The sequence below is a fragment of the Folsomia candida genome, unplaced genomic scaffold (genome assembly GCF_002217175.1).
Source record: "Folsomia candida strain VU population unplaced genomic scaffold, ASM221717v1 Fcan01_Sc010, whole genome shotgun sequence".
Taxonomy (NCBI): domain Eukaryota; kingdom Metazoa; phylum Arthropoda; class Collembola; order Entomobryomorpha; family Isotomidae; genus Folsomia; species Folsomia candida.
Genome location: NW_019091202.1, coordinates 1,554,393 through 1,580,476, shown reverse-complemented (window position 1 = coordinate 1,580,476; position 26,084 = coordinate 1,554,393). Strand labels below are relative to the sequence as shown.

The following is a 26,084-nucleotide window of genomic DNA, read 5'->3' as shown; positions in this document are numbered from 1 at the left end:
ATATAATAGTTTAATTTATATTAATTAATTTAGATCATACTTTTTTCGTTTGAAGATTCTTTGATTAATACTAAAAAAACTATTATATTTATTCCTTAAAGCCCGATAGTCATTTGTTGCACAACTAATACTAATTGTAATTCAAAAAATTCCACATTTATAAGTGCACGTTCAAGCTCGTAATAGCAACGGATATGGTCAAAATTGTATAATGCATGGGGAAGATATGGGGGAAGATATTGAGCGAGAGACTTATTGGCTGATAGAGCGGGGCAGAGCATGCTATAACGCCCCGTTAAATGAAATATGACCATGGGGGACATCCATAAATTATGTCGTGCAAAAACAGCGAATTTCTAGACCCCTCCCGTTAACATGTGTTATATATTTATGTATTTAGACACGATATCATTAGAGGCTTGGACCCCCCCTCCGCCATTTCGCGTGACATAATTTATGGGCGGTCCCATTGCGTAAATATTTAAGTCTGGAATAAGGATGAATGTCAGAAGGCAAAGTTTATCACGTTCCCAGGCTTTGCAATTTCATTAACTTTGTACGTATGTAACAATAATCTTCATTCTCGGGTTAGATCCAGTGTGTAATAAAAATGTAAAGAGTAAAGTTTCAAATTTCGTCTCCAGTGCGACACTTGCATCGTTATATTTTAATGTTCTTCCATATGTATGTAAATATGTACATATTTATTTACATACATATGTACGTACACTATAAATAAAAATAACTACTTAGAAATTACTAGAGGATGACAACCAAAATTTAAGATTTATCCTATGTTGTGCAAAATTTATCTACCTGGTGAACAAAGTTTACACAACTTTGGACAAATTTTGCTAAACGGTTTACAAAATTTTATCTTTTGGTTGTGTCATCATTTTTTGCTTAACGCTGAGTAAATTTTACTTATATTTATTTAGGGAAGGTCCATAAATTATGTCATGCGAAAGGGGGGAGGAGGGTCCAAAGGTAGAATGATATCGTGCCTATGTGACACATGTTAAAGGGGGGGGGGGAGGGGGAAGGTCTAGAAAATCGCGATTTTTGCGTGACATAATTTATGGATGACTCCTTAGAGTGTATGAATTTAGCTAATTTAATAGCTTAGTAATGAGATACATGTTAATAGGACTCCTACGATTGTCATGAAATTGTTGCTTAATATGTATGTACATACATATATGTATGTCCTGCAATCCTCTAATCCGCCATCCGATGCTGCATGATAAACATTTTGTCCAAACTGGATTGGGGAACTTCCTTATATTACGTCATCAAAAAAACGCCTATCTTTAGACCACCCACCCCTTCCATATCCTGCTCATGGTAAGTTTAAGACAGCGACCTAAAACTATCCACCCACCTTTGTGATGACGTAATATATGTATAGAAGTCTGCCCTCCATGCAATTTTTCTAAATATTTTTACAACGCAGATTGATTATTTTTCATCGCGTGGAAAACCTGTTTCCGTTGGATTGCGATTGTCGAAAATATTCAAACTGATGACACAAGTACCAATACAAAGAGCGTCGATATATAGAGGTACATAAATATATTTTGCACATGTACATTTTTCACTATTCTTTCATATCGAAAACGGTCAAGTTCTATTGTAACCCACGAATTTTAAACCGCAAGATGGTATAAAATAGGACACAAGTCTGCCTCGTTACTCATGGAAATATTGAATTCATAAAATTTCTAGGATATCCATGAAACTAAAAATTATACTGTAATAATTTTTAAATAACTGTGAAGACCAGATTTTACTTTTTTTTACAACGGATCAACATTTATTTAATCAGATACGTATTATTGTATAGATTTTTTTTTCTGCTGGGCAGGATAAGTTTAGAAAGTGGAACTGGATACGAAGTTGATGCCCGTTGTCCTCTATTTTTTGGTAGTGACAGACTCACCTAAGGAAAAAATAAATACTTTATTTTACGGTGAATACTTTACGGATTTCTTAGAAAATTGATTGGAGTTCATACCATGTTTTTGTCCAGGTAATGATTCGTTCCGAAGGATTCTCCTAATCGACGGAATCGAGCGAGTAGGACTTTGACCGCGTGGTTGTTGTCGGTGCGACGGTAACAGCAGACGAGCCGACGACCGACGCCGGCTGACCTACATATGCATGCAAAATACAGTATTGAAATTTTTAATTCCTAGTAAATCCTAGTTTAAATCCTAGTTTACAGATCCAAATACTGGGTGATTTAATTATCACGCTGCAATGTAAAATTTTTCAAGAGGATAAGTCCTAAAGCTTCATTAGTTACATAGAATATTTGAGATTTTTGTTATTTATTATCAAACTTATTATTAAAATTATTATTATTGCTTAAACTGATGGACCACTAATCAACAAAATTTTAAAATGTTGAATTTCAGAGACAAAATTTTGTAAATAATGGAAATCTACGAATTTTTCCCATCGACAAATTTTCCATTGTAGCGTGAAATTTTAACCACCCTGTATTAATACATAATCATATTACAAAAACAGTGTTACCTTTTCCGGGTGGATTCCGGGTTTGGTCAGCATTGCTTTTTAATGTTTCTCTTTTTTGCTTCATGGCACCTCGTATGACCTTCATTTTTCGAATTTCAGCCTTTCGTCTCTGCATGTTTTAAAAGCAGAAATTTACAGTCTTAAGAGATTCTTTTAATTGTATTTCAAACTTTGCGACTTCTTGTTTCAAAACATCTTTTTCTTTTTTCGTTTTTGCAAGAAATTCTGTAAGATATAAAAAATAATAAATAGTGAATTACTTTTGTATTAATTTTGTACATTTTAGTTTAGCACATGTGGAGAATTTAGATTCCTGCTTGCTGGAGGATCGGACTATGTATGATAACATTTTTAAGTTTTGGAGATGGTGGAGTTGGGTAATGTCGTCTTTTTTTTAATGATACAGATTCACTGACTATTTTATATTTTATTTAAAATTTAATGCTAATATATAAGCATTAAATTTGATCCATTCCATATAATTATTGTGGAATCTTTATCCCCGGCTCAAAAGCAATATGTACATAAATACGTAATTATCTAAGGTAATTATTAACCCTAGCTGCACAGACCGAGAAATACACGTGCTCGATTGGGGTAAAGTCGTGGCAATCTGGGGTTCGTGTCAAATTCGTGTAAAATATTTTGGATACTCGTGTTTTTCTCTGTTGCAGAATACCAAAATCCACTGTGTTATAAAACACGTGTATTTTCCAAGGCAAAACTCGTGTTTCATATTCGTGTATTTTTGGTAACCAAGTCAGGGAAATACTCGTGTTAAAAACGTGTTAAAATGGTGTTTAGTTATTCTTTCCAAATGTTGCCTCCACCGCTAAACTTAATAAAGCACAGTACAAACACGGCAAGATTTTTGTGGATTTATGATAACAATTTATTTTAAGTTTAATTAATTACATATTTCTGAAAATGAAAAAATCCCGAGATAGACAGATGCAAAGGCAAGTTCGCAGCGCTGTAGCTGACTTTAATTTAGTTATAAATACTGTGTCACCAAATTTAACGGAAAACTTGGAAATTTCAACAGTCGACGAAACTTTATATTCTTCCCAAGCTGAAGTCGACAGGTTTGAAGTTGAAAGTGATAGTGCTTCGAGTGTGAAATCAGTGTCAAGTGTTAATAGTACGAGCACCGAAATTGATTGTGAATCAGTCACAGATTTAAGTGATAAGCTAAGAAGTTGGACAATAAGTCATAACATAACCGCTTCCGCAACGAATGACCTGTTAAAACTTCTTCATGGCCATCATTGTTTTAAGTACCTGCCCCTTGATAGTAGGACTTTATTGCATACCCCGAGGGCGACAGCAGTTATTAATGTACCACCCGGACAATACTGCGCGTTTGACTGGGTAGCATCAATCCGCAAAATAATTATGCAACGCGATCTAAGAAATACAAGAGTGGAAATTCAAATAAATATTGACGGAATACCATTATACCACGGCTCGTCCCAACAGTTCTGGCCAATTTTAGGCGCAATTAATGACGATGTTTTCGTAATTGGAATATACTCAGGTCATCAAAAACCGAATTCCTTAGACGACTTCTTCTCACCATTTCTTCAGTAGTTGGACGAGGCCCCAAGACAACTATTAATTAATGGCGTTGAATATAAAATTAAGTTGAGTGACTTGATTTGCGATGCACCTGCGCGTGCATTTGTGCTAGGAATAAAGTGCCATGCAGGATATAGTTCTTGTGGAAATTGTACTATTAAAGGAGTATACTATAAAAACCGAGTAATATTTCCATATGGCAACCACCCTGAAAGGACCAATGCATCATTTCGTGCAAGACTTGATCCACAACATCACCATGAAGCTACATTCATTGAAAAAACCGACTTGGATTTGGTCAGAGACTCACCAGGGGAGTATATGCATTTAGTGTGTCTTGGAATTGTTAGAAAAATCTTATTCTTGTTGACAAAGTGTAAAAAGTGTCCTGCCAGATTGCGGCCCCATCAAATCGAAGAGATTTCAAATGAGCTACTAAAACTTAAAAGGAGCATACCATGCGAATTTGCCCGTAAACCTCGCAAATTGAAGGACCTTGAATATTGGAAAGCCACGGAATTTCGTCAGTTCATACTGTATACGGGCCCACTGGTTTTGAAAAACATAATTTCCAACGACTTATATGAACATTTTATGTCACTACATGTTGCAATATCGATTTTGGCTGACAAAGTTCTTCATATCACACACAACAACTATGCAAATGAATTACTTAATTATTTTGTCAAGCATTTTGGAACACTTTATGGTGAAGAAAATATGTCGTTTAATGTGCACGGACTCCTACATTTAGCAAGCGACTGCATTAATCACGGCCAACTCGACAAATTTAGTGCATTCAAATTTGAAAATAAACTTCAAGAAATTAAAAACTTGGTGAGATCAACAAATTGCCCTTTACAGCAAGCGCACAGAAGACTGATCGAGAGGGAGAACCAAATCCTTCCAGCCGCCTCCACTCCATTCGTGCCATGCCTAAACTCGCCGTGGTCGTATTCCAACCCTCCAGCCTACTTCGCTAATTGTTCTGAATTTTATAAGAAGTTTCAGAACACATTATTTAAATTAAGTGTTTTAAGTGCAGATAGGGCGTGTGAAATACCAAATGGCAATATTGTGATTACTAAAACATTTCTTAAGAAAGACGGGAAGGAATTATTCCTTGGACGACAGTTTATAGATAGGACTAACTTTTACTCGACTCCGTGCCCATCTTCAGTGTTAAAAATTTATTTATTGTCAAAACCTGGGCCAATTAAGTGCTTTAATACGTCTCAAATAGTGAAGAAAGTGATTTTACTACCGTGTGGCACTAAATATTTAGCGGCTCCTCTCATTCATCTGTCGGCATAACCATCACTAATAATTTAAAGTGAAGAATTTTATGCGCCACCGTAACAATGTCCACTAATAATTTTGTTCTTGTGAAATTTATTGACACTAATGAAATTGAGGTAGTGTCAACTGCATGGTTATGCGCAAATAATACTAAATGTGCATGGCCCAATTACAAAAATCCAAGCCGAATTGTTAAAGCTGTTGGTCAACATGAAGCTTCAGAACAAACCTGGTCAATTCATGACGTAAAACTTCTTGGGAGTGGGCATAAATTTGACCAGTCAGACGCAGATGTTGGGAGCGGAAATGATAAAAACAGGGTGTGCCGAAACAAGGGAAATGCGAGCGACAGTTCTGGAAGCGATGGGGACGACTCAATCAGTCCTAAGATACCACGTCCGCCCATGATAGGCAAAAATTGTTGTAATTTCTATCATGATTGATCCCTGGTAAATACATTTCAAATATCGATCAATAAATACAATCAATTCGTCTAATCGGATAAAGTAAATTTTCGTATCTACTTCAGGTGACACTTTTAATGCAGCGTGGTTGTAGTAATGTTGCAAAGTGTACACGCCGCATATTATCAAAACTTGTGGGGATCAGTTGGCCAACTGTTACAATTGGATCGGGTCAAGGAAAATCAGCGTTCTGTGATGTATGGATGAAACAAGTAGTTTTCGGTAAATGTGTTCACGTACTATTTTAAACCTAACGCGTATAATACCTATCTGAAACAACACCACGTTTAATAGTGGAAGGTTTCGTATGGAAGGTTACGTATGTTAATACACGTTGGTCGACGAGTATTGGAAACATTAATGGATCGTACACTATACCTATGTAGGATTTTTGAACATAACTAAAAATTTATCCAGTTCGAGTTTAGTTTGACCTTTAAAATTTAACGATACTTTCAATTCTCGGAATGCCACTCTAAATCATCGAGCTGAACAAATGCGAGACCGAATATTTTTTAAATTAATACACCGTAGTAACGTTAGAAATAGCTCACCCTGTCATAATGATTGAGACAGAAGTTTGCACCGAAGGTGCGAAATAAGCCGACGAAATAGATCATAACTCTTATATGTTCTTGCAACAATGGTGCAACATACCCGGCAGGCCTTAGCACCATCCGCGATACATAATTTTGAAAACTTTGAAAACCGTAGTAACGTTAGAAGTAGCTCACCCTGTAATAATGATTTGGTTCTAACTTGCCCCAATGGTGCAAAAAAATCCAACAAAGTAGATCAATAATTTTTATGCAATATTGCACCAAGGGTACAGATAAATGAAGCAATAATTATTATGCATCGAGGACGGTCCAAAAATTGTGCATCACTGGTGCAGAATTACCTACCAACGAACAAGGATAATTTTGAAAAATTTATGTCAAAATTGTCTAATACCATCCGCCGACTAGTATGCATTATTGGTGCGCTATGCATCAAGTCTCCCAATTCTTTTGCATCAATTGGTGTTTCCAATTGTCAGATACCAACGATGCTATTAATTTATGAAAAAATGGACCAGGGACACATTAATTAGCATCAATTGATGCAAAAAGGTCGTTAACATACAGACGGACGGACAGGAGGAATTCAATAGCTCTCGTGCTACGCAGGGTGAGCTAATAATACCATTTGTAACGTCTTGGTCGTACTGGTTCTTTAAATTGGGTGTCAAATGTCTAAACAACATTTGAGAATAGTTAAAATGGCACCCGTGAAGTACGGCATCTGGAAACGTGTCGTGTACAGCTTTTATCTCAGCTTGTTCAAAATCCATCAGAACAGCTTATCTTCTCTTTGCTGCGTTACATTAGTTCGTAACAGTACTTTGACATTTTAAATGTAAAATATAAGGGTAAAAAGAACAAAACAATCCTCCCAATTACTGCTGTGTAGTATTTTAAGTATTTTGGAATGTCCGCAGCGTATATCCGTCCCACGATGCACATGTAAAAATGTTACATGAAATTCGACGAGTTTCATGGTACCTAAATTCGACGACTTGCCTTTCGGACGAGTTTTTCATTCGACAAGTTGATTTCGACGACTTACCTTTTCGACGACATAGGATTCGACAAGTAACCCGTATCCCGGAATCTTCACCCGATTCAGATTGTAGATCTTCTTTTATTGTTACGACATAATCGCCGTCGTCATCGTCATCGTCCCCGGCGTCAATTTCATCCGGAAGTGGTGAAACTGGACCACTTACAGAACCGATTATCGGAATATTGATACCGTCTTCAACTTTAAGGGATCCAAGGGGATCCCATATTTCAAGATTTTGTGAAGCATCCTCTTTATGAGAAGAATCCGGGTCGCGACGCGATCTATGTATAAAAAGTATTCAAAAGCTGCAGGAATGCACTCTTAACATTAATATTACCCTTATGAAAAGTAAATTCACTCTGAAATTAAGAGTCTGAATTCTAAATTACCTAAGCTATACTAAAAATCCAGCGAAAACTTTCCTCATAATGGAGTTAACGTTACGATGGGTTTAGAATAGTTAACTTAATTTGAAATTCAGGGTGAATTATTACTTTTCAAGAGAAAGTATTATTTTTAAGGGTAGCATAGAAAATAAAATGTCAGAAATTAAATTCGTGACGAAATGTAACCGTTTTTTGCCAGGTTGACGTTGTGTGGGGTGGTTATCTGCATCGGTACCGGCTAAACGATAAGGTAAATTTATAAAGATTTTCTTACATACCTAATAGATATTTAACGAATAATTTTTTTATGTACCCTCACATCGACATTGTTTTCTTAACCGAATTCCGACCAACGTACGAAGACAGATCGTTATATTTTCTATTTTCCTCCTCAGTTTGGACAATGTCGCCAAAATTGAGCCGCAGGGGGAACAAATCCAGGTAAAATCCAGGTTCACGTTGAGCAATGACGAGGGCACATTTTCTCCAATAATGGCAAGTTCCTCGGGGGAAAAGGGTTTCAAATTTTTGACCTCATTAGTACAGATGGAACATGTCGCTCCCTTCGAGGACAATTTTCGGACTGGATTTGTATGCAAATTTTTTGGGACACGTGTATTCGGAAATGTACACCTTTTCAGAGGAATTGTTAAGCTGAGCAAGTCTTGAAATAGGGAACCCGTCCCTTTCCGAGTGGGACAATTATCCATAATCGGGACGGAATTATGTTAGCCTCTTTCTACAGAAATAATAAGTAATTATTAAACTTAGCGATAACTTGGTTAAACATTTCGTTTAATTTTAATAAAACATCGAAACATAAGATGTTTACCTAATAATTTACACATGCACGTAATCTCATGTTTTTCCTGAATTTAATCGAGGTGTTTCAACTTTCTAGAGTAATCTAAGTAATTAGCAGTGCTAATTTAGCACGTTCAGTACAAAAAAAATTAGTAAAATATTTCGTTTTCATGGTCATTATTTATTTTTAATAGATTCAACTGCGAAAAAAATATGTTACTTATTCGTTACCTTAGTTATGCACACATTTAGCTTGTTCACGAGCTTGTTTTACATTTAGTCGGAAATTTAATTTAGTTAAATTGATCCAGGAATTTGGAAAAAGTTATAGTAATTTTTATTCTGCACCCGGTTTGCTGGCTTATGAAAAAAACATGTGGTAGTTTGTAGTTCGGTCCCGCATGCATGCAAGACATGTGCAAGATGAGAATGAACCATCACGTTGCACACTGGTCCGGATTCCTTTATTTGTTTGCCAAAACCTCTAGCTCTCGAACCATTTAATTTTTTCGAATTCTGCCTTCGGAGATCGAGATATGAAGTTCCAAGGGGCATAAGCTATGCAACTCTCATTGAAGCCACACCCCTTTGGGGGTGTGGTCACAGGTGGGTATTTATTTTCTTCCATTACCCCATCAAGTGGGGTGTCATTTGAAAGGTCTAATCAAGCTCTAAACAAATCCGACCATTGTTGGGACATTATCGGCACACCCACTGCCAGGGGGGTGTGGTCAAAATACAAATTTGAAAGTTTTGTTTTGATAATTCTGAGGATGTATTTTAATAAAATGACAATATTCTATAGTTTTATGAAGTATTTCTGCCCTCTAACTTAGTTAACAAAGAAAACAGGACAAAAATTATAAATTTAGTTATGCCTCCTCAGGGGGTCACCAATTCCTAAAATCCCCCCGCTCGTAATAAATTTTTTAGAGGGGTTTGGTTTACCATATTTCCTTCCCCTAGGACTTGGCAAGATATTTCGAGGCGATTGTGTTATTTGGAACACTCGAAAATTTCATACGTGACAATAATGGAACACTCCAGATATTTTGCCTATAGCAATTTGCAATTACATAAATTCAAATCTCTCTGCCTATTTATAATGGTGGCAGCTGGTGGCAGCAGTTTTTGTAGATTAGATATGGGAGATTAATAATACATTAACGGTTCATCAGAAAAGCACAGGAATAGACAGGATTTTCAACTTGAAGTATTCCCCATTTAGCCCAATGTTATCAGCTAAGTTTGAGTATACGCCACGCCTTCACCGGTGTAACAATCCAAATGAAACGAAGTTGAACATCTATGTCAAAGGTACTGAAGGGGGTACTTCGTTTTCGAATCGGTGAGAATAGGTTTTGGCCAATAAATTCAGTATTCCGGACCAACGTGCGTTGAAATTACATAAGTATGTATTTCGTGAAAAGGGAACAGAAATGCAGTGAATGATATTTGCATAATTATGCACTTCACGGCGGATATGCAATTACGAAAAGTTCCTAAAATCTGCATTTAATATTTGAGACAAAATCTCCTAAAATTTAAGAAATCCTTGTAAAGAAATGTATATGAAAACCACACTATTAAAAACTCTGGTTAGAGTCACACACATAAATACATGGAAAATATATGCAAAGTAATGTTCATCAATTAACACATAATAGTTAAGTACACATTTCAAAGTTAAAATATTGATTTAATTATGTTATTTTAAAGTCTTGCTTAATAAAATTTCATGTAAAGTAATTAATCCCGAACAGTCCAGTCCAGAGGAACATGTCTTAAAATTCTCACAAGGCATGTCTTTCCACTTGTAAAAAGTCTTTATATACAGTAAATGGACTAAAGTTTTATTTCACTAATTATCATTGCATTACACGAATTACACATTAGAAAAGCTGACTAACAAAGGAGTCGTAGATTAAAAATCCCTAACCTGAATAAAAATCGAAGAAATCATAAAAAAGTCAAAATAAGTTAAAAAATAAATTAAAAATAACACACCTCTTCTAATTCTTTGCCTTCCAGTACAGTAAATGTACATATGTATGTACATGTATTTGTGGGATTTATATGTGTGTAGAAACTAGTTTGTTACCGAGTGGTAAGTTTTCCATTACCACTTACATAATGCCCATTATTGCCAAGGCGTGCATATGTACATATGTACTTCTACCAGTCCAGATTAAATACCATGCAGTTTCCTATACATAAAAATGGGCAAATGTACATATGCATACTAAATATACAACCAACAGAAGCATGTGCTTACATACATAATCCAAATCATGGCTTTAATTAGATTCTGCTTAGAACAATGTGCTCAACTAATAAAGTTACGATGTTTTACATCGTAACTTTACGACATTTATGTACATACATACGTGCAGATATGCTTAAAGTATCTGTTAAAAATCTGGTAGAGTCAGATACTCCCTACTGGTATTGATTGGGTAATAATTTTCTACCAGATTGGTAACAGCTTGTTCCCTAGTGATAAATTTTGCATTACCACAACATTACATTGAACGGTAATGCCTGTTATTACCAGTGGAGGTAGCGTTTTACGCTCCAGCCAATAATGACTTACTACCAGTTTTCTTAAAGTGTAAGAATCAATCTGGGTATTAATTGGTTTGAGTGTACATACATATGTGCATAACTTTACACTTACTAATTTAATTTTATAACAGATTAATACAAATTAAACCTTAATTTGATTTTCTTATGAAATTATGCTTCTTTCGAAACTTTACGAATTGCGTTACTTTGAAGGCATCTTTTGAAGTTTATATCCTCAATAATTTTGTGAGACGATTTTCCTCCGCCGGTAATAATCGCATGTATCATAAAATTATTCAGTGTACGTAGTACAAATATGTATGTATATGTGTTTCTGCCAATATTGCAAAAAATTACAAACTGATGTGAATACCCCGAAAGTTGAGTTAGTAAAAATAAGTTCTTATTGTTACGTACGTATCAATACGTCATGGAATTTTTCCACAGTTAATTTTCGCTCAGTTGAATCTTCATACTAATTAATTAATTGAACATGCATAGTTACAGCTTGGATGGAGGATGTCAAAAAATGTGATAAGATCGCCTTCTTCATGCACATTTGCTTCCTTACATAAGCTAAGCAATCCATTTCTGGACGACCTTCAACCCTAAAAGTATGCATAGCACTAACCTACCTTGCGCCTAGAAACGTCCACGGATATCTGCCGAGCTTGGTTTTGGAGAAGTTGTGTAACCAGGTTTCCATGGTTGAGTGATAAGTCAAGCACTTTTTTATCGTGGCCGCAGAAGCCGTCGCGGGGACATTAGATAGCATTGTAGCCTACAATTTGTAGGATAAGGGAAAAGTGGGGTTTGCATACATACATACAGAATATGCAAATGGAAAGATTATCAGATATACAGGGTGGTCAAAATGTCACGCCACAACGGAAAATTTTTCAATGGGAAAAGTCCCTAAATCTCCATTGGTTACAAGATTTGGGATTGAGATTTTATAAATTATTATCAAAACTGATGACAAAATTCTTAAAATATTGCCTTTAAGAGACAAAATTTAGGTAACTAATGGAAATTTATGGATTTTTCCCATCGAAAAATTTTCCATTGTATCGTGACATTTTAACCACCCTGTACATACATACATATTTAGATAAGTCAATTCGACACTCTAAATAATTAGGAGACAAATCCCAGAAGTACGCTCAAAATAAGGTAGTAATGAATCAATACCATGCGGAATGACTATGTCGCTCTCCCACGTCGGTTACGATTTGTCGTAGAAATGGTAATTATAAGTTCAAGGAAATTCAAATTTAATACATAATGGTATTAACTTCCTTAATATTTGGTAATGAATTTGAATTTCCCTGAATTTATTATTACCAGTTCTACGACAAATCGTAACCGACGTGGTAGAGCCACATAGTCATTCCGCATGGTAATGATTCATTACTATGTACCTTATTTTAAGTGTAATACGGCGATCTATATTTTTCCTGACTGATTACAAATAAGAAAAAGTTTTGTCACCAATGGGAAATAAGCCAAAAACTCGTATTAAAATATTTTAAAAGTTTGATGTTAAAAAATCTTATTTTCCTCTGGTGATAAAACGTCTCCTCCCTCAGTCAATTTTCCTAAAAGTAGAGAACTATAGCAAATAAGTATGTAACTCTGCCGGTGACGAATTATCTCCAGATTATTTATTTATTTTAAGTGGACATTTTCCCGTGCCTCTACCGCGGCCACTGTTTGTAAATTACCTAAACCGAAAATACTGTCCGTGAAATGTTAAAAATGATACTTCGGTTTTTTTTATCACCACAATCTTGCTTGCATATGTACATATATATTTAAGTAAGTTCTACATACATATATATGCACTTATGTATGTATGGATGTAACTCGTACCCAACGACTTAGGTACGTAACCTAGGATAGGCTAGACTTAATAAAGTTGCATAAACTTACCAAGGTTAGCGAGGCTATTACTTACTTTGATTCCGATTATGTAACTGAATTGCTTTATACATACGTAACTTTGTATTTTACTCTGTGCATGCTAGAGTGGCCGGTGAGATGAGACGAAGTGAGACAAGCCGCCGCATCTCCTCTCGTCTCACTGAATATTGCGATGAGATGGAAACATAATGAGCCGTAACTCATCTCATTTTCACATGAGATACATAAGATTGCTCATCTATGTAAGTACGAAAAGGACAAAAAAGCCTAATCCGGACCCCTCCAAGTACTACAAGTGAGCCCGTATCCTTTCACTTTTCCTATGTAAATACGCTACGTTTTACTAAAATTCTTACAGGTCTTATATTAATAAGCAGTCAATTAAATAAAACTGGTTAAAATTTTATTTAAAAGGCATTGAACACACCGAAAAGCAGATTTGAGTTCAGTTTTGGGGTTAAAGGAGAATTTAATCTGGTACAAATGTCCATTTATTTGGAAATGAGTTGGTCTCGCTTCACTGTGACTCATTAAAAGCTCGTCCCACTTTATCCCACTACCCGCTAATTTTTTGGTAATGAGTTGATCTTGTCTTACTGCATCTCATCATAGCTCGACTCGTCTAATCTCACTACATTTTATGTCTCAGCAGAGTTCTTAACTCATCTCAAACTCATCTCGTCAGATGAACTCAACTCACGGGCAACCCTATACATATACTTTTTTTCACACTGTGCTATTTTCTGAACGAATATGTATCACCACTTCTATATAAATAGTTTGGTATACTTAGTTATTGCCTCATTAGTGTCCGGTTGTAAACGGTGTGGCAATAGTAGACTAAATACGTACCGAGTAGCAAATTTACATAGTGAAAAAAAAATTCGGCCAGATTTGTGCAAAAAATCGGGTACAAAATTTCCTGAAAAAAAAAATCTGGACAATTTATAACACTTTAAACTTTAAACAAATTCATATACATATTTTTTCCTTCCATATCGATTAATAATACTCAATTTTATTTAAACAAGACACTTTCATACGAAAATAATTCCTTCGCAATTAAATATTTACATAAATTAATTCGTCGATTAAAATTTAAATTAATTCTTTACATAATTCGCACATTCATACCTACGCCAAAATGCTCTTAATGCGGCCAAAGTTAAAAATGCGGTTGGCCAGATTATTCTGGGAAGCATACTTGTGTTTAATAGGTGTCATCGTCATTCCCGTCGTTCTCATTATGGTCGTCCTCATTTTTACGCCGACCTTGATCTGGCGACCGATTGCGAAAATTCTCCGTCCAATCTTCCGCCCCGACCTGGCCGGCATGCTGTCCTGCATGAGCAGCGTTTTTGCACAAGTTGACAACGAAGTTTGTCCCGTTAAAGCTATGAACGTCTTGGAAATCACGGTTAAAGGTGGGCCATACACTCTGAATTATTTGGAGACAAATCGTCATCCCCATTTTACATATCTAAATATTTTTCTGTAATGATTAAGGAGACCAGAGTTGAGCAGGTCGGACATTTTTCGGATCCATCTGAACCGAATCCGAATTTGTTGATTAAAAAATATCTATCCTAACCGAATCGGAAGTTTTCGGTTGAAAAAATATCCGAATTCGAATGATTCGGATTCGGTCCGGATGGATACTTTATCCAAAATTCGGTAAACCGACTCAACTTTGAAGGATGCGTTTGATTACCAACGGAAAACCATACAAGAAAGAACACGTGTACCAAACACACGTGACATTATTATCTAAAAAAACAACACAATTAAATTTCTTATACATCTTCAGATACAAATGTCATTTTTTATTTATTTTGGGTACATGATTTTTTTCTATTCTTTACTTTTTTCCGGTTGGTGACAAAACGTCTACGTAATTATAACCAAAAAATAGAGGACTAAGTAAACACATCCATGAGTGGGTAATTTGTCTCCAAATTATCAGGGTGTGTTTTATAAAAAATCATGCAAAAAATGTTTACAAATCATAATATTTTAAAATAAAAATTTCCAGGACATCTCGACCTGGACGAATTTATCAAGCACATTCACAAGACCTGGATTTCTTGTCGGGATGACCATACCCAAAATTTCCGTTATCCCGAACTCCAACAATACCCGGTAAACTGGGCAGGCTACAAATTTTGGAAGTGGGAGGAGAACTTCAGTCTACAAAACCATATCCGTTTGGCCACCTGTGGGGGCGATTTGACCCAGATGGGGTTGGATTTATTGTGCGGGTCATTTCCAGAGGGGACGTCCCCTTGGGATTTAACAATCGTTCCAGGCCCCATTTTGCAGGGGGAGGAAGCAGTCACCACGATATTTATGCGAATGCACCACCTCCTCGGAGACGGGTTTATGGTTCAGTATGCAAGAATTTCAAATTAGGGGACGTTCATAAATTGTGTAACCGGAGATGCTTATATAAGTGATATCGTGGTTATGTGACATTTGTTAAATGGGAGGCAGATGGTCTAGAAAATCCATATTTTGCGCTAGTACATAGTTTATCAACGGCCCCTTATCTGGAGGATAAGGTTAATTTGAAATTTGAACTTGCGCTTGAAATAATTTAGTTTCCTGCTCCAACGCATGTGGGGAGATGAGAATCCGATGCCACTCTTCTGTCCGGCCGTGAAGGGGGAAAAGTCGTTCTGGAATAATGCTAAGGCATCTATCGTGTTCCCATTCAAGGTGAGGTTGATCGTAAATTACTTAAGATTAGTGCATAACACCCTTAAAAATAATGTTATTATCCTTTTGAAGAGAAAATGTACCCTGGATTTAGTATAGCTTACTAAGGTTTACTAAATTTATAGTTTAGAGCGCATGGACTTTAAAGAAGGATGACATTATTTTTATGAGTGTGCCGATATTTCATTAATTTTAGCGTGAAAATATAGTCTTGATGTTTCCTGTGATAGAAAACACATGTTCTTGTAGTTTATGCATAACCCCACAGCAACAGTTTTTTTATATCTATCCTTTAAATTCCCAGGCTGCCCTCCTTTTTGGCGAGTTGGCGCACTCGGCGGCGAAACAGTGGAGATGGAAAGTCCTCGAGCGTCAGAAAGGTCTCACGTGGTCGCTCGCACGTGGTCAGTCAATCTCCACCCGGACAATTTTCCGGATAAAAAAACATTTTCAAGTGAGCTTCTCTGCTGTCCTGTACTCCCTCGTGGCAGGAGGATTAAGACGTTTTATGGACTCCGAGTTGAAGAAAGGTATGAAAATTCCTGACGTTATTCAAACCGTGACGCCTGTTCTACCCGGGGGAAAACATCCCGACCGAATGGGTAACCAGTTGTGAGTGAGAGAATTCAAATTTTTTTCCTAATGTCTACACACTAATAATTCGTGTGATGCGTTAGAGTCACTCTAATAGAGTGACTTTACCGGATCTGGTTTGTGGTTATCACACACTTGGAAATGGAGTTACGATTATAACCAAAAAGTAATAACTTTACCGCCGTGATTCTGAATTTGTGACCAACTTGTTATAAATTTATTAGCTGGTAAAAATTTAATACCAAGTCCGTGAAACTTTACAATTAGTCGGTGAAAGTTGTAACCGTCGATGACAAATTTATAATCACGGAGGTAGAGTCACATATGTACGTGTACTTTTTGGCTATAATCGTAACTTAATTTCTAAGAGTTCATGAATCCAGACTTGGCCGGTGTCATATCCCAGAAAATTTTAAACTCAGATTCTGTTTGAGGTTGGTAAACCCTCAAAAACAGGGAGTCAAGCTCGAATCCTGGAGTCGAATCGGACTCGAATTCGTGTAGAGCCCTAGTGGTTGTAGTTATTACCGTGTTGGTAATGTTAGAGTAACTTAAAGTTATCCTTGTTAGCTAATCTAGTGATAGAATTTCTTAGAGTGTGTGTAAATATGTAAGCATGTACATTAACTAAACTAACCTTTGCATAGTTCCTTCGGCCTAACTTCCTACCCTACCGAAATTTCCGACCCGGTTGAACGGTTGTACGAAATGCATAACAATTTCGAAACCTTACGACATTCTGCCGCGTCCGTAATTGGTAAAAAATCGAATTAGCCTGATTAAATTTAATCTGGGATTACAAACGGATATGAATCACCCTTTTTAATTAGGGCATTATGGCTTCGCCCTTCTCGGTAGCCACGTAAACTGGGTGGCACCCCTGATAACCTGGTATCCATTCGGGTCCCTGACAACGAGCTACTTCCCGTTCGGGTTTTCTCCGGAGTGGAACATTCTCGGAAGGACCGTGTCAAACGCCACCTTCTACATGAAGCTCCAACAAGGTCAACAAGGTAATAATCCTACCCTGGCATTCCTACACTCTTAGAAATGGGGTTACGACTATGATAACCAAAAAGTAAACGCATATGACTCTATCGCTGTGGTTATGAATTTGTCACCAACTGGTTATAAATTTATTAGGTCTGGTGACAATTTAATACCAAATCGGTGAAACTTTATAATTAGTCGGTGATAATTGTAACCACTCGATGACAAATTTATAACCACGGCGGTAGAGTCACATGCGTTTACCTTTAGTTAAGTATAATCGTAACTCCATTTCTAAGAGTGTAATACCCAGCGTATAGTCGGATTGATGCTGTTTAAAATCCGTACCGATCCGACTATGGCACCCAACCCAACCTGACCCTGTCGGATCGGATCGGATTGGATCGAATCCGGCTAAATCGCATATCCTACTACCCACACCCACTGCTAATATGTAATCCGGTCAATTACAAGGTCGTGAATATGTGTGGATCTAATGCCATAGTACTAATTAGTTATTGGATTGTAATACATTTATTAATGGCTGGTGATCTGTACCCCTGGACTAACAGCTTGCATAAATACACTGTTAGAAAATTAGTATAGTCAGGCCGGTATTAATTTCTCGGTATAAAACTTGCTATCGCTTGGTATCAAAATTATACCCATGCGTAAAAATGTGCTATCTATACGTTACACCTTTAATACCGAGCTACTACTACACGGTACTGCTCATGTATCAATACCCTTTTGGTAAAGTTATATATGTAGGAATACTGTTTCGTGTTATTTTAATACTGGATTTATAAGAGTGTATCTATTAACATATTAACAATACCTTCTCTCCTAACAGGTGGAATGATGTCTATTTCGTCTTTCGGTGACCATGTCAACATAAACCCGCTCTTTAATTCGAACCTTTTATCGAGCGAGGAGGCGGACAAATTGACACGCTGTATTGTGGAGGAAGTCGGAATTTTGGAGGCATTAAATCCTGACCTTCGTGTTATTAGTTGTTAATGTGGATTATGTAAATATAACTTAAAATTTAAAAATTCCAGTAATGGTTCTCAACATGTGATAGACAAACATTAATGAATAATAAAATGGATTAGATAATTTCTACATTTAATTTTCAGCTTTCTACCAGATTACCAGATTACTCTACCAGATTTTTAAGAGTGTACAAATAATACACGGTTAAAAATCTGGTAGAGTCATGTAGATACTCCGTGCTGGTATTGATTTGGTAATAATTTCCCACCGGATTGGTATGTATGTAGTAAATTGGTCCTGAGTGGTAAATTTTTCATTACCACAAAATTACTGAACGGTAATTCCCGTTAATACCAGGGTCGGTAGAGTCACATACATATGTATTTACTCAGGTCGGCAATGATTTAATACCAGTTTTTTAAGAGTATAGGGTAGCAGTATAAAAAAAAATTTTGAAATTTGTGTATCCTATAACGATCTAATTTGGCATATGCGACTTTTAATATGTTAGTTGTTCCAAAGTCAAGATATTATTTTAACTGCATACATACATACATACTAAAGTTAAAAGTCTGCGTTAATACATATATACCTACATAAACAATTTCATGAAATTAATTAATCCATGACTAATTTAAATTGTCCGTAATCCAATCCAGGAAAATTGGATTACGGATCCAGATTTCCTTGAGTGAGTGGAATTCCTCAAAATAAGTGATTATCCTTAATGTTAGGTATCATCATTTCATGGTATTTTTCCACAAGGACGGTTCATAAATTATGGAACACAAAGAGGGTAGGGGGCAACGTCCTGCGTCACGTCACACAAACTAGATCAATAATTGTGTACAAACTAAACCGCGCGGTTTTAAAATTTAAGAAAATTTTTGATTAATAAGAACACAGAAGTTAAATCAAAACGCCAATCAAATCCAAGAAATGACGGTTTTTCGAACTTTCATTTTCAGCTTTCATTTTTTTTAAGGAAAATGAGATTCGTGTTACGTGTCGCAGGGGGAAGGGGATAGTTGCCTTGCGTTACATTAGTGTCACAGAGGGGGGGGATGGGTCTGAAAACGTCGATTTTTGCGTTACATACATAATTTATGAACTGCCTCAAAGTTACATACATAATGTCCAGTCATTTGAGTCTGGAGACTAATTAAATAAAGGAAGATGCATAGATGTAAGTACGTATGTACTCTCTAGTAAGTGTGGTTATTAAGTAGCTTTTCCACTTCCTCTAAATATCCTACCGCGGCCACTGTTTCTGTGTAAAGTACATGAAAACTGAAGATATGCATGAACATGATATTTCGCCTCTTCTCATCTCGCCAATCCTGGTTGAATTTGATGTTAAAATCATGTCTGGGCCTCGTATTTACCTGACGACCTCAAGGTTAGCGAGACTTATTTCAGTTTGATCTGCAACTCTCTTACGTATGTAAATAACTGGGCTCAATACGCTGTTCCTAATTTTGTGCTATTTTCTTCTTCGAAGATAAGTATCTATATTTCCACTTCTTTATAAATAGCTTACTAAAGTTACTAGTAAAGTTTAGTAGTTATCCCCGAGTTTGGGCGTATGTGTCGGTGACGGAGATATGTACGATTAGGCTTTAAATATATTTGTGTAATACACTCTTAAATATCTGGTAGAATAGCATATTTACACTCTAAGAAACCCGGTAACTATATTATTACCAGGCGGAGTATCTATGTGACTCTATCGCATGGTGGCTCATTCCATTTGTAAGCAACACGTTTGATCGAGCACCAGGAAATACAGGTACTAAACCCTGCTCGCTGGTGGTGGCTGCCTGACCATGTATTTTTCTCGCTTTTGCAAGAGAACACTACACAACTTATTCATAGGCAATGTTGCCGGCCACGTAGGAACACAGAATTATTTACTACTGTCTACAGAAGCAGCCCATGTTAATTTTACCTTATCGAAAAATCGCCAAAACTCCAAGACGGACAAAAATCGCGTGGGGTTTTAAACTTTTTTGTTTCCTCAGGCCCAAAGGCATCGATTGGCTTATCTCTCAATGAGCGATTCTTGTCCGTCTTCTCGATAATCGAGTTTTTCAATACATTTTAAATTTCTGATTTTTTCGAATTTGTGAATTTTTTAAAATTTTTCCTATCAATGAATGATCAATGAATAAAATCTGCAAATGTAACCTACCCCTTTGAACCAACACTTTGGCGACGAAAGCATTTTCAATGCATTTGCAAATTTTCTTTTGACTGCTATATCTTTGCGAAAAAAAATTAATTTTTAAATTTTGATTGTTATGATATGTTTTATTTGATATTATGCATCTATGATAAGATTGTGGACAAGATATCAAATATGGGTGCGACGACGATCGTGTGGGTTCAGATGGAATGAGCCTGGTAATTAATTTATTATTGAGTGGTTTTTGTTACCAAACCGGTAACAACCCTGGTCGAGAAATTTGAAAATATTACCAGTTGGTTACTAATTTTCTACGACTCAATAATAAATAAATTATCATGCAGTAGACTCATATAGATACTCTGCCTGGTAATAACTTAGTTACCGGGTTTCTTAGAATGTATTAATTAGCAGAGATACAATAGTACCTACGCCAATATGCCCTTGATACGGCCCTCGTGGAAAACACGGTTGAGGAGCTTGCTCTGGGAAGCGTACCTCTGTTTAATAGGTGTCATCCTAATTCCCGTCCTCTTGGTCGTGGTCGTCCTCATTTTTACGCCGACCTTGATCTGGCGCCCTATCGCAAACATTCTCCGTCCCATCTTCCGGACCGACCTGGCCGGCATGTTGTCCTGCACTAGCAGCGTTTTTGCCCAAGTAGACGACAAAATTTGTCCCGCCAAAGCTGTCAACGTCGCGGAGATCACGGTTAAAGGTTGACCATTTCTCGCACACTCTAAGTAAACCGTTGCAAACGAAATGTAGCAAGGGGGTGAAATGATAACACTCGGAATTGTCTTTGTGGCACGCCCACAACGTCTTTCAGAACTTTCGCGTCGTTTTCTAATATCACCCCAAGTCTCGTTATGCCCCGTTCTGACACCCAACCCCCACACTTCGTAAATACACGACCATACTTTTAAATAGACACCACACATGACAAAAGTCATTTGTCGACATTCGACACCGCCCACACGGGCATGTCGAAATGATGGCGATTTTTGAAATCCCCGTCCAAAAATTTGTCTAATACGGTGGAAACCAAAAATTCGACAGCTTTGACCGTTTATGTCGTCAACATGACGCCGTGACCCTATGACCTAGGATCTCCATCTTTGAGACCATCTGTATTTCAAAAATTAGCAACATGTCGGCGAAACCCCCATCTCGAAATTCGGGTTCGTTCTAAAGTTATCGTGGATACGGAAGGACGGGCAGACAGACGGACGGACAGAGAAGACATTTCCATAAAGAGATTTCGCTTCACCCCTTAATAACGACATGCATGACGTTTGTTTGTCACACGAGTTTTTGATATATTTCTCGTTGATGACAAGCCATATGATGAATCATTACCAAGAAATAGAGGACTGCCGATTTGTCCCCAAATTATTAAGGGGTGCACCCCGCTTATGAAATTGTCTTGTCTGTCTGTTCGTCTGTATCCACTATAACTTTGGAACAGATTCTAATTTCTACATATCGTTTTCCCAAACGTGGTTCTTATTTTTAAAGTACGGATGAGTTCGACGATGTGCGTTGTAGGTTGTAAGGTCACGGCGCCACGGTGATAACGCCAGCGATCAAAGTAGTCGAATTTTTTGTTTTTACCGTATTAGACGTAGTTTTGGGTGGGGATTTCAAAAATCGCCATCATCGACGTCGAATGTCGAAAAATGACTTTTGTCATGTGGGATGTCTATTGAAAGGTCTGGTCATGTACGCTCGAAGCACGCGAGTGAGGTGTCAAAACGGGGCAAAAATGAGACGTGGGGTGATGCGATACAATGTCAGAAAATTGCTGAAAGATGTTGGCGTGCCACAAAGGCAATGCCGTGTGTTTTCACCAATCTGCTACATTTCGTTTGCAACGGTTATGTATTTAGCCTGTAAAAAAAGTACCAAAATATTTTAAAGCAAACATTTCCAAATAATGATTTCCAGGGAATCTAGACCTAACCGAATTTATCCATCATATCAACAAAACCTGGATTTCTTGCCGGGACGACGCTTCTCAAAACCTCCGTTACCCCGAACTCCAACAATACCCGGTAAACTGGGCAGGCTACAAATTTTGGAAGTGGGAGGAGAACTTTAGTCTTCAAAACCATATCCGTTTGGCGCCTAGTGGGGGCGATTTGACACAGATGGTGGTGGATTTGTTAAGCGGGACATTTCCCGAGGGAACATCTCCTTGGGATTTTACGATCGTGCCAGGCCATATTCTTCAGGGGGAGGAACACGTCACGATGATATTCCTGCGAATCCACCACCTCCTCGGGGACGGTTTTATGGTTCAGTAAATATCTATGCGCCACTTTGTACATAATTGTTTCCAGGAAAAAGATAGTTAGAAATATGTACACTGCCCTGCAAAAGTCTTCGCCAAACATTCACAAAGTGATAACTCAAACAATTTGTGACATAACAATTTGAAATTTTGCACGTTTATAGTCAATCGCATTTCTTATGAGATAGGACTCCAAATTTTTAACATTGATGACCAGGTCAAAAGCTATGATCTTTTGACCTCAAACCTCAAAAGTGACCTACCTCAAGGAATTTTTTCCCTTGGTGTTTTTATTTTTACAAAGTTTGCACAACTCATCCTGAACATTCTGATATGTTGATCACCTCCGTGCGATTTTCTTTACGCCCACGAGAATTTTCGGAAAAATGTAGTTTTGGAAAGTTATAACATTGAGCTTATGGGGGAAAACTTAAAAACTAGTCAAAACTACATTTTTCCAAAAATTCTCGTTGGCGTAAAAAAATCGCACGGAGGTGATCAACATATCAAAATGTTCAGGATGAGTTGTGCCAACTTTATAAAAATAAAAACACTAAGGAAAAAAATTCCTTGAGGTAGGTCACTTTTGAGGTTTGAGGTCAAAAGATCATAACCTTTGACCTGGTCATCAATGTTCAAAATTTGGAGACCTATCTCATCAGAAATGCGATTGACTATAACTATGAAAAACTTCAAATTGTTATGTCACCAATTGTTTGAGTTATCACTGTGTCAATGTTTGGCGAAGACTTTTGCAGGGCAGTGTACAAACCTGAACTTCAAATTATTTAGTTTCCTGCTCCAACGCTTGTGGGGAGATGAGAATCCGGCTCCGCTCTTTAGACCGGGCGTGAAGAGGAAAAATTCAGTCTGGTATTCGGCTAAGCATTTTATCCTCTTCCCGTACAAGGTGGGGTTTATAATTCATGTACAACCGTACAAGAACTGTAAAGATATGTGTTATGCTATTGCTTATGGTTTTTCTAAAGAAATCGTAATGTAAATTTTATCGTCAAACAATTTAAAACTTTAAATTGACTTTTCCAATTTTAAATTCATATTCTTCTAACATTATCAATTAGCAGCCTGTGTAGCAAATTTCAACTTGATACGACGATTTAAGAAAAGAGGGTCCCTCTAGATGAAATTTGTCCCGATTTTTATTCATATTGTTTAATTCATATTTGTCAGCCCATCTCCATTGATGGGTTAACAAATATGTAACCGACATTTATATAAAAGACAAATGTGTGACCCGACCAACATGCAAATGACAAATAAACAAAAAGCTCTATATGACGATTTTGAAAAATATGTATTGATCACCCTACTGGGTCCCTCCTACTGTTTTACAAAACAAAGAATGGAATATGGGCCAGTGCATACGGCACTATCTGCATATTCACACGATGGTGGTGGTGTTCGTACGTAAATGAGTTTAAGCGGTGAAACTCCGATTTCTTTAGATCTGACAAAGGCAATATTGTTTGCTACACCCTAGGCTATCCTCCTTTTTGGCGAATTGGCCCACTCCGCTGTGACGAGGACGATATGGAAAGTCCCCGAGCGTCGGAAAGGTCTCACGTGGTCGCTCGCACGTGGCCAGTCAATCCCTACCCGGACAATTTTCCGGATAAAAAACCATTTCCAAGTGAGCTTCTCTGCTGTCCTGTTCTCCCTCGTGGCGGGCGGATTGAGTCGTTTCATGGACTCCGAGTTGAAGCAGGGGGCCAAAATCCCTGACATCGTTCCTACCGTGACTTCTATCGCGTCCGGTGGAAAACACCCTGATCAAAGTGGTAACCACTTGTGCGTGAGAGAATTCAAATTTCGTTTTTAATATCAACACTTTAGGTAATACATAGTCGTCACTCTACCGGATCTGATAGTGGATACATTCAGGGTCGAATACCCAAATGTTATACTCAGGTTCACTTCTGAGGCGGGCGAATGCTCAATTAAGCCTGATTCTAATAACGAATCATTCTGATTCTAAGCCGAATCATACCCGGGTCATGTTAATGATGGTGTGCTCCGAAATTGAGTACCGTGAACCTCTATTTATAGCCCTATTCTAATTATAGCCGGTCTCTAAATATAGCCGGGTCTAAAGACCAAGATTTTAAAATTTAAGCCGGGTCTCTAATTATGGCCTGTCTTGTCCACTGTGTCCCCGTTCATAGCCCATTAAAGAAAAATGTTGCCGATCAAAAAAAATTATGAAAAAAAATTATTAAAAAATTATGCCGATCAACGAATAAGTTGATCGGAACTACTAATTTTTACCAATTAATTTCAAGTTAATAATGAATATACATATGTAGTCATGACATAAAACTTAAAAACCTGCTAACCTCTTTTAAAGATGTAGATTTAAAGTTAATGGGTTACTGATGGCATATCCTGCTAAATTAGAAAACTCAAATTGAGTCGAGATGGACTATGCGTGATTTTGTAACATCTAAAATTTTGGGCCGAACAAAATTTAGCCGGGTCTCTAATTGTAGCCGGGTCCGTGACCCTCAGTTTTGGATTTTAGCCCCGGCTATAAATAGAGTATTTACGGTATTAATTGTGGGTTATTGCGACCCGGTGTGACCGAAAGATCAGAATCCGGTGGAGTCATATTTCTATGTTAACGTAATCACCGTTCGAGGATACATATATATGTAGAAATCGAGTCATAAAATTTCTTAGTGTGTATACTGCATACATATGTAAGTATGCAAATTAAAAACTTTGGTTCATAAATATTTAAATAGCTCCTTCGGCCTAATTGCATACCCTACCGGAATTTCCGACCCGGTTGAACGGTTGTACGAAATGCACCACAATTTCGAAACTTTGCGACACTCTGCTGCCGCAATAATCGGTAAAATATTGTTACTTTTTCTGAATTAACCTAATCGAGTCTATCAATGTGGAATTACCAAACAATACAAACAACGTTAATTGTCCCTTTGTAATTAGGATACTATGGCTTTGTTCTTCTCGGGAGTCACGTGAACTGGGTGGGGCGCCGGGTAAACTCGTATCCATTCGGGTCCCTTGTTACTTCCCACTAGGGTTTTCTTCTGAGTGGAACATTCTCGGGCGACCCGTTTCACAAACCACGTTTTACATAAAGCTCCAACAAGGCCAACATGGTA

The 26,084-nt window shown here is 37.2% G+C and overlaps 2 protein-coding genes across 5 annotated transcripts; one reads left to right on the top strand and one right to left on the bottom strand.

The window, feature by feature from the left end:
- Positions 1 to 1,911: 1,911 nt before the first annotated feature.
- LOC110854723 lies at positions 1,912 to 9,069 on the bottom strand. Of its 4 annotated transcripts, XM_035855422.1 has the most exons (8): positions 8,906 to 9,069; positions 8,703 to 8,794; positions 8,184 to 8,609; positions 8,057 to 8,108; positions 7,488 to 7,765; positions 2,539 to 2,763; positions 2,015 to 2,150; positions 1,912 to 1,939 (listed from the first exon to the last, which is right to left on the bottom strand). In XM_035855422.1, exons 3-6 carry the CDS (start codon positions 8,578 to 8,580, stop codon positions 2,657 to 2,659), a joined length of 834 nt encoding a protein of 277 aa, XP_035711315.1. In that variant the 5' UTR covers positions 8,581 to 8,609; positions 8,703 to 8,794; positions 8,906 to 9,069; the 3' UTR covers positions 1,912 to 1,939; positions 2,015 to 2,150; positions 2,539 to 2,656. The 4 variants fall into 4 exon arrangements, 3 of the variants coding, with proteins under 3 accessions (XP_035711315.1, XP_035711313.1, XP_035711314.1); XR_004835712.1 differs by having other exon boundaries at positions 7,488 to 8,108; positions 8,190 to 8,609; XM_035855420.1 differs by lacking the exons at positions 1,912 to 1,939; positions 2,015 to 2,150; positions 2,539 to 2,763 and having other exon boundaries at positions 6,346 to 7,765.
- Positions 9,070 to 13,978: 4,909 nt separating this feature from the next.
- On the top strand, positions 13,979 to 18,593 carry LOC110854604. The gene is made up of 7 exons (XM_022103066.2): positions 13,979 to 14,586; positions 15,195 to 15,549; positions 15,760 to 15,877; positions 16,182 to 16,489; positions 17,119 to 17,228; positions 17,302 to 17,484; positions 18,315 to 18,593. Exons 1-7 carry the CDS (start codon positions 14,307 to 14,309, stop codon positions 18,479 to 18,481), a joined length of 1,521 nt encoding a protein of 506 aa, XP_021958758.2. The 5' UTR covers positions 13,979 to 14,306; the 3' UTR covers positions 18,482 to 18,593.
- Positions 18,594 to 26,084: the final 7,491 nt, after the last annotated feature.